Source organism: Buceros rhinoceros, unplaced genomic scaffold, assembly GCF_000710305.1.
Source record: "Buceros rhinoceros silvestris isolate BGI_N320 unplaced genomic scaffold, ASM71030v1 scaffold2140, whole genome shotgun sequence".
NCBI lineage: Eukaryota > Metazoa > Chordata > Aves > Bucerotiformes > Bucerotidae > Buceros > Buceros rhinoceros.
The window spans coordinates 75232-84551 of record NW_010391099.1 but is presented as its reverse complement, the minus strand read 5'-3'; the positions used below and the strand labels follow the sequence as shown (position 1 = coordinate 84551).

The following is a 9320-nucleotide window of genomic DNA, read 5'->3' as shown; positions in this document are numbered from 1 at the left end:
AAGGTTGGTGCTGCAGGTTACCTTACCTTACAAGAACTGATAAAGTTTGAGGTAGGAGGCTGGGACAGATCCTTTTCCCTTTCTTGGCACTGATGGAAAAAATTATTCAGGTATGGATCCTGGAAGGACAAACATTCCCATCAGGATCAGAATTCAGCTCCATGAAGTGCTCACAGCAGCCACCCGTGAGAGCGAAGACCACACTCGCTCCCCACCGCCTCGGACACAAGACTCAAAACCAGAGCAGCCTGCTCAGCCCAGCACAGCGGCTATGGACAACCTGCTACTAGGGGCTTCACACTGGCAGTCCACTATGTTACTGTTTATAACCTTAAATTAATTATGGTTTTCACTGAAGTGTGCCTTGTCATCTTGCCCTTCTGCATTCAAATAACCTTTAAATGTTAGAGAAAAATTCATGAGGTTTCAAATGTTCCTTGGCACTCTTTTTTTGCAAGAGGAAATTGGGCTTACCTGAGTGTTTACTGTCGAGACAACAAAAGTGGAGACTTTGAAGAGCAGTTTCCCACCATCTACCCATTTCACATCACAGCCGATCTGCTATTAAAACAACAAACAAACACACACATTTTCCCCTTGGGTCCTGCTTACTCAAGTCTGCATCGAGCTCTCGCTGTGAGCTTTGCACATGGCTGCTCACTCTCACAACCCCGGAGTTACTGTAGTACAAACAAACACACTTCCCAGCACGAACGTTATCATTCAAGGGACCAGACCACTGCCCCAGCCTGTCCTCAGAATGAAGCAAAACTAACACGAGGAGGCGGAAACGGATGACTCTCAGCCCAGTGGTGCCTATAGTAGTTTATGTACTCCATGGAGTACATGGAGGAACATTCTAGAACAGGTTATTGATGGTGCACACTTCCAGGTAAGCGCAAACACAAAGGTGATCTCGTGTGAAACATCTGGCAACGGACGCTCGGCTCACTGTTTGAGTCGTACGAAGGTAGGGATGAATACCTTCCCGCAGGCTGGTTCTTGAAGGCTCAGGTAACTGGGAGGCAGACTGCTCGCCACGGGCACATGGTGCTCCTGGGAAGCCAACTGGGCGTCTTTCAGCAAAGGGAGCCACGCGTACCCCACTGCGCACAAGAACAGATTCGACATGACTCTCTGCAGAAACAAGCTGCTTGAGTTCACAGGAAGACAACACCACCCAGCCAGAAATTCCGCAATCCTCATTCGAAAGTACAGCATTTATATTTACAACGGAAAGTAATTCTACTACAGGTACCTGGTGTTTCCAGAGCCTCTTTCTTTTTGGCATTAGCTTTTGCATTTATGTCACAGGTGACATGATAAAACGAAAACAGAATGTGGTGTTTCTTATGGAGTTGAGTGGGAAGTTCAATTTTCACCTGAAATGTAAAATGTTACACCTCACTTTAGTTTAAAAATAATTAAATCAGGCATCAGAGATGGTCTAAACAAGTGACATTTCTCTCTACACAGAGGTCTAAGTACAGCCTGGCTAACATTTTCCTGCAGAGGTAGGAGATGCTCCCTTAAGGAAATTGTTTAGGATGACCATCCATCATTTCCACTTAAAACAGCTTTTTTCCTCTCTGTCTTGTGGATGGGAGAGTGTAAGATGAAAGACGACAGAACTAAAAGTGATGGACCCTGCTTAGAAGTGGTCACCTGCACTCCAGCAGCCATCCACAGCCATCACCATTTCTGTATTTTCAGGATGACCAAACCAAAAACTCTGCTACTCCTCATCACCTCTGCTACTGCTTCATCATCAGTTCATGGCAAAGACCAGGAAATAAAGACTGACACAAAAACAAACTGTTATCTACAATTTCTGCTCTGCAGTCTTAAATCCCGTATCATGTCATCCAGGAATCCCTACAGATTGGGTTTGGGGTATTATTAGCCATTGGAATAAAACCACGAAGAAATAAAAACCTGTTACTGTAGGCATTAATAAAAAGGACCCTTTGCCCTTGTAAGCTATGGTAAAGCTTATCCAAACTAATCCTTTGCTTAAAGGAAGACTTAGAAATTGTTGATAAATGCTTCTTCCTCTGTTAAACCAGCTTAGGGGTGAGAATCTAGTACTATAAACACAGACAGGAATGGGCATTCAGACATGGAGATGAACACAACTTTCTCAATAACATACAACATTCTCTTCCAGGCCGCACTTGCTGCGCCAGGGCACGGGACAGGGGCACACCTCTTCCAGCCCAACCGGCTGTCAAGGTGTGGATTCAGCAGTTTGTTCAGGCTGAGAGTAATCTGCCCAAACCAGCAGCCTCACTAGCATGCCATGAAGGGCGTTCTCAGATGCACTGAAGCCCATAGCACTGCTCGCAAAGTGGGCTTCAAGATCTCTCAAGATGCACTGCCATTTTAGCAAAGGAAATACTAACTGAAAAAGGAAGTTTTTCCAGGACCAAGCCAACAGCTGGGAAAATGCTGGCTCTATACTAACGCTGTTTGCCGGCCTTAGCAAAGCTGCAGCAGAAAATTCAAAGCAGACCTGTGACATTCACAGGCCACCAAACAGACCGCGAGGGCAAAGTCCACCTGCAGAAAGCCTGCGGAACCAGCACCGGGTGCTGGGAACCAGCGGCACGTGCAACCCTCAGCTGGCAGAGGCCAGCAGGAGCAGGAGCTCTGCTCTCGAGTTGCAGCCTCAAAAGCACCAGCGGAATGACTTGCAGCAGCCGCTCCACCTCCCCGTACGTTCTGTTCAGGCCACGGGATCAGCAGAGCTCGAGGCAGAGCTCAGCTTCAGGGAGGGATTTGTTCTGACGCCTGGCTCCAGCCTTCGCCATCGTGTTTACCGTCTCCATCAAACCCAGCGATGCAGCTGGACCCTAATGTAATCCAGACGTGTGTTTTGGAGAGCTAGACTGTTCCTAATTAATTCTACAGCATCTTAAGTGTACTCAGAACAGCTTACATGGAAGGCTTCACTGAGCTGATTTAAGGAAAAAACTCCAAAATGTAAGACGGTGTGTAAATCCACCCAGCCCAGACCCATCCCGACACACAGTGACTCTAACAGGAGTATTCTTGATACACATTTTTCTGTCTCACTGGCAAACACGTGGGGTTGGCAGACATTTAATGAAAGAAAGAGCAGACTGACCTCATCATAGAAATCGGGGTTCTGGGAGTGATGCAGTACAGCCGTGTAGGCTGCCGTCGTGAACAGCGGTCCACCCGGCTTCCCATAAATGCACTGATAAAAGCAACAGGCTTTAATTACCCCGAGAAATTCTGCTGAGGATACTAGTCTTGGTATATCTCATATGCATTGTACACTGAAAACAGGATCATGAAAGATTCATAATTACTTTGATCAAATATTTAAAGAAATATTTTTAGTGCTTAAACCCGTAGTTTTTTGGACACACTTCCAGTAAAAGTCCATCGATCCTGTGAGGGTTCCCCCACGCTCTGCTAGGCAATGCAGGCTGCTCAGGCTTCCTCCTGGCTCCTACCAGTTTCAGAGTTTTTTGCAAAAAGCTTCGCAGCAGCTATCTCCCTTTGATGCAGCCCAGGACTCAAGATAATTCACAATATTCAACAGACAATCCAGCATATTCACTAACTTCCCAAAGCTCCACCAGTTAACAGCCTCCTGGCTGGAGACTCCTCGTTACTGAGTGATGGTAGCTTTATTTGTACCTATGGTACAACGGTAACCCTTGGCCAGTAGCAAAGTCAAGAACTAAATCTAATGTTTTTCTGATTTTGTGCCTCACTCTTTCAACGAAGTGTCCTGAGCCCAGTGAGGAATGCTGGGTAAACGGTAACGTTTAGAATAAGCAAGCTGCACTGTAAAAAAAAAAAAAGGTTAGGTTTTCTAATACTGTCATCTTTCCTGTCCTTCAGTCAGAAAGCTGGCACTGCAAGCTGGAACCATTATGACCAGCTGGGGTCAAACAGAACCACAGTGTAGGTGGAGAAGGATGAAGGCTGTACGACAACATCCACTCTTCAGTGGCTCCGGGTCAGCATAGCCGAATCCTGGGCTCTGTAAGAAATGCCCTCAGAAACATGGTTCTCTGAACGCCCTCACCTTCAGCGGCTTCGCCCCTTCCTCGTCCGAGCTTTTAAACTCAATGCACACCGTTATATTCCGTGCCTGAGAAGAGAGGAATGTGTTAAAGCTTAGACCAGAGACAGGGTGCCCATAAAAACTCAGGCTAACCATGAGGGCTACCATCAGCTATTTCTAAGATCTGGGAGATGTAACAACATCTGGTGTAACAACACTTAAATTGCCAGTAAATCACAGTGATATCACTAGAAATAATATTTCCAAGAAGAGCTGACAAAATACAAGCCAGGACTTAAGCTGACAGGGTAGAAGCAGATTATAAAGTGACCAGCACTTAAAATTAATCCATAGATCCATTCCATTAAAATTGTACTAATGTTTTATGATTGAAAAAATAAAAAAAATCAAAAGCCAGGTCAGCATCTCCTCCCTTTAGAGGAGACCTCAGGCAGCACTCTGCTCCCCCGCGCTGGCTGGGGTCGGTCACCTCCTGTACCTTGCTGAAGTACTTCTGGCTGTCGTACTTGAGGTGCCTGGGGTATATGTAGATCTGGTTCTTGTATACTCGGTAAGGCCGAGAGTATTTGCTCGATTCCTGCACAAACTCCTCAACTTCCACTGTAGGCTGATGCTCCCTTATGTCATTAAACGGCTTGATTGGAATGAAGGAGGAAGTTACACAGTCTTCAAAAGAACAGAGGAGAAAACCATCACTTACTAGGTTTGGTGTTGCAGTCTCTACCTCTAAGAATCAGTAATACTGAGATGGAACAAGTACAATCCCGCCTTAACTTGCAAAGAATAACTACTGTGGAAATGGAACAGGTCAAATCCTGCGTCCACGTTACCTCAGAAGAATGGTTCATCTCACCCGAGTTAAACAGTATCGCACTGGGAACCTCTCTGGATGCAGAGAGTATCTGACAGCAGAACAGCACCAGGGGTACACAGACAGTTCCATCAGGACAGACTGAAGTGCTGCTGTTTCTCATTAATTCCACAGCTCAACAGCTCATTTAAGTTCTCCTATTATCCACGAACGTACTAAACCGAATGAAGAAACAAGTAGCGCGGAACTAGATTAAATATACGATGCAACTGGGAGAACTGGAGTCAGAACAGGACAGAGACGATGGAAATGAGCACGCTGTCACCCCGACAGGAGAAATTAAAACGGGACAGGGCACACTCTGCCTGTGCCGTGAGACTGGGGAGACGTTTAACCAAGCTTTCTGGTACAGCTTCTGAAGTATTTTAGAGCCTTATCCAGAAGACAACAAGTTTTTCCTGTACTAAGGAAGTGCTGTGAGCAGCACCGTCTGCCTGCCACACGAGGTGACCGTCCTCAGGCTGCTGGAGTCCACCCAGCTCTTTGGCCTAACCCCTTAGAGAGCAAAAAGTGATGCCCGGACTTTCATCACACGTGGACTCAGCGTGCTGGGGTCTGTCTGGCCAGGTACAGGACGACACCAAGAAGGGCACGATCAAATGAAAATAAACCACAAACCACCCCCTGCGGCCACTTATCCCAGAAGGGTTTCAAGGCAGCCATTATGGCTGGAAAGCCTCTGACAACGATCCCTCTTGTGCTAATAACCACTTAGGAAGTGGATCGTACTTGGGTGTTCCAAAGGAACACAGTCGACTGCAATCTCCAAACAGCCAGGAATGGTCTGTATTTTGCTGATCTTCTCTGCTCTGCAACAACAGAGATGAAAACAGTTTAGGAAAGCAGAACAAGGGAGATGAGACTCATCACAGGAATTAATCTAAAATGAAAAATCAGACCTTGATTTAAGATATAACTATACATTTAACACATTCAACATACACCTGTTGGCTAGTAAACTCAAACCAAACACAACAGCAGGAAAGAAGCATGTTTTGGTCTGTTTTGGTTTTTTTTTCCCTTGGCCTCATTCCTGGTTTGTTTTGTTCGGGTTTTTTGTTTGTTTTTCTTTTTTCTTGGCCTCATTCCTGCCTTTTCTTTGCAAACAATATTACAGCAGGTTTTGTTGAAGAGGAAGAAACTAGTGAACCCATCCCTGTAGGAGAGTTAACACACCCACTTGCTCTTTCTAAAACCTGAATCGACAGTCTCTAAGAGAGACTCAAGGACTCCTGAGCCGAGCGGGGTTCATCACAGCATCACGGCTTTTGCCATACCCAGACATGTTCCTCACGCCCCAGCAACTCGAGAAGAGCCATAACGGTGATGCCGCACTCCTTTTATCGAGGAGAGCTTCAGACAGACAAACCCAGCAGTGGAGGCTCTAACAGGAGCAGCGAGAATGCCAGTCCAGTTCCTGACCAGCGAGAGGGAGCTGGCACCAGAGATGAAGGGCCAGCTCGCTCCCTGCCGCTGACACCCAATCCTTCTGTGACCTGATTGTGTGTAACTGGAACAGGGGAAGTTAATTGGATTAGTTCATGTTGGGGCACGTTTAGAGCAGCAGGGACAGGCAGAAATCCACGGGTGAGTTCTCGTGTCACTTATCCAGCATAAACAAAGCCTTTGCCCTCCAATTAACCTGGATTACACCCGCGTGGAGGATTATCCAGCCAAACCGCCAGGCACTGGTTTACATTGGGAGTATTGTTTCCTTCCAGCTTCCACTCTGCCGTTTGTCATGGAGACCCAAACAAACAAAAGCAAGGAGCAGGGAAACCATTAAGGAATGGGTTTTCTGTTTCCCCCCCCCCTCCTTCTTTATTTCCCTGAGATAATGTTCTCTTGTTGGTTCCTTCTCCTGCATTTCCCCTGATAGAAGCTAACTTAAGGAATCGCTATCTTTAGGTTACAACAACATTTATTAATGTGCCAAATGACATTTCAGTTTTTTCCTGGAAAGCCCAACCTAAAGCACTCTTTGGCAGGTAATTGGCTAATGTGAAAAACACTGATTTAATATGGCCACTTCAGCACATTGTGTTCAGTGAAGGATAAAAAGCTGTGCAAATTATTCTGCACGGCTGTATAAAGCTTTTATTCCCTGGTAAACCAAATTAAAAACTGCTCCTTACCTTCTGTATTCGGCTATTAGTTTAATCAAATCTTCCATGGAAATCTTATTACTTTCTTGCCTGAATAAAGGTGAGAATCGGGAGTCTCTGTCAACGTTTCCCTGGTTATCTTTAAACACTGGTCTGTAAAGAAACAAAAATGACACGTTTATAAACACTCACCCATATTTATATATTTGAACATACAAAATTGCCATGTCATCTTTTAACACAGCTACGACACGAATTCCTACACGGACCGCAGGGCTCCCTGCAGAGCCCTCCCCCCAGAACGCTCCGCTGAGCTGTACATTCGCAGGCAATCTCACTTCCTCACACCCACAGTCCCAGACCTGCAAAGCCTTCACTCCTTGTTCCTTCTGACACGGTGCAGAAGCCCCCCTCTGACCTCGGGTGCTGTTTGGAGCTGCTAGGGGTTAGCTAGAACAGATCACCATCTTGTTCACCTCCCTCTGTTTTCCCCCCCTCACTCTGTAGCTAGGTCCCACGTGAGGGAGCTGGATGCGTACAGCAGCTCCCCAGAGCCAGCCTCCTGTTCCCACCCACCCCTCCATCACCTGGCTGCCTTCTCCACCTCTTGGCAAGCTCCTGGGGAGTCCCTGAGAGGCCACCCCTGGCTGACAGACACTGCCCCTGACTCTGGTGGGACCTCATCATCTCGCTCACACATTAAGGACATGACTCCTCACTTCAAAGAGACTGACTCCTGACATCAAAGAAACATTTTTAAGAATTCATTACATCAGGAGGTAGTTTTGTCCAAGAAACCACTATCCAATGAAAATCATGATAATTTTATGTCACAGAAAGATGTCAACCCCCAACCACTACAGCTCACCATGAAAAGAAACGTCAGCTTTTGCAGAACTCCCTTACAGAGCTCTATGGTATCTTCCCACACACTAAATCTGTCCTGTGCCTTCCAAGAGCATGACACAGCTCACCGGGGCTTCGCCTTCCTTCACTAAGCAGGTTTGTGGAGCATCAGCTCAATATTTGTTGAAACAGCTATGAAGTGCCAAAAGAAACGGAAAAAAAAAGGGTATCCATCTGTAAGTGGGAACAATACGTATCGGCTGTTGTGCGCACAGGAAAACATTCTCAGATATTTCCATCCCTGCTCATTGACACTTCTGGGATTTAATGAAGACATTCCAGTGCCCTTTGCACATCCCCAAGGGTCACACACGCTGGCTGGACTGGATAATGTAACAGCCATCCAAACAACGAACCCTGGAGTCAACTGTAGTGTGCAAAAACATTGCTTAACAAAAGTAAAATGTTCTTGACACTAAGTGCTGCTCTGTGAATCACTTGGCCCATCTCGCTTCCTTAACTCACTTCTCTGTTCCACTGCCAGTGAGGGGAAGAATTGGTGCCAGCACGAATTGGTGCCAGACGCAAAATAATGGAGTAAACCTTTGGAAGAGGATCGCAAGGATAAGTATAAATGCACCGTGTCTTGTCTTAATTAACTGAGAGAAGCACCACTATGTCATTTCTTTGTAAGTGCAGAGAATAATCACCCCTCTTCTATCGGATTTTTGCCTCCAGCAGTTAGAGGGAATAAGGTCCACACCAACACGCCCTGTCAAAATTCTGAAGTTATTAGGGAGAAGCCAGACTTAATTTCTGGCAGCCACCACGTGCTTTACAAATCCTATTAAACTGCTGTCAGGAAAAAAAAACCCAAACAAAAGAAAAAAGAAGATTAAGATTCAATAATTACTGCAGTCCTGGTGACACGAGGATATTTCTTGGCCTCAGCACTGCTCCCTTCCCCAGGCTAACAGAGCGGACTGAAGCACCAGTGAGTGATTCCCGCCACGCTCTGGGCTCTGCAGCGGGATGCTGAGCAAACCAGGCTCTGCTAGAGCTTATTAGGCAACTTCAGCACCAGCTCTGCCGCGGATCAAAGCGCTGCTCAGCACGGCAGGGCGCGGGGCACCTCCCAGGGCAGGGCTGGGGGTGCTCACAGCGTAAAAGGACCAAGGTCCGTGCTGGAAGTGGCTGACGCCAGGTTACTGGTATTTCAAAGCGCTGCTCAGCACGGCACGGCGCGGGGCACCTCCCAGGGCAGGGCTGGGGGTGCTCACAGCGTAAAAGGACCAAGGTCCGTGCTGGAAGTGGCTGACGCCAGGTTACTGGTATTTACCAGAGAAATTTTAGTAAGGAAAACTTCGCAGAATTAAAATCCTGAAGAGATTCTAAGGATGTTAATTTTGGGGAAAACAAGTTAACAGATTTCATT

The 9320-nt window shown here is 46.6% G+C and overlaps 1 protein-coding gene across 1 annotated transcript in view; it reads right to left on the bottom strand.

Moving 5' to 3' along the window:
• Window positions 1–9320, bottom strand: part of DOCK10 (dedicator of cytokinesis 10) — an 85272-nt gene that overhangs the window by 34278 nt on the left and 41674 nt on the right. The window contains exons 15-23 of the mRNA XM_010140063.1: window positions 7070–7192; window positions 5664–5743; window positions 4542–4729; window positions 4064–4129; window positions 3128–3220; window positions 1259–1382; window positions 985–1106; window positions 475–561; window positions 27–119 (exon numbers count right to left, since the gene is read on the bottom strand). Of these exons, the coding sequence (XP_010138365.1) occupies window positions 27–119; window positions 475–561; window positions 985–1106; window positions 1259–1382; window positions 3128–3220; window positions 4064–4129; window positions 4542–4729; window positions 5664–5743; window positions 7070–7192 (976 nt within the window). The remainder of the gene's footprint in view (window positions 1–26; window positions 120–474; window positions 562–984; window positions 1107–1258; window positions 1383–3127; window positions 3221–4063; window positions 4130–4541; window positions 4730–5663; window positions 5744–7069; window positions 7193–9320) is intronic.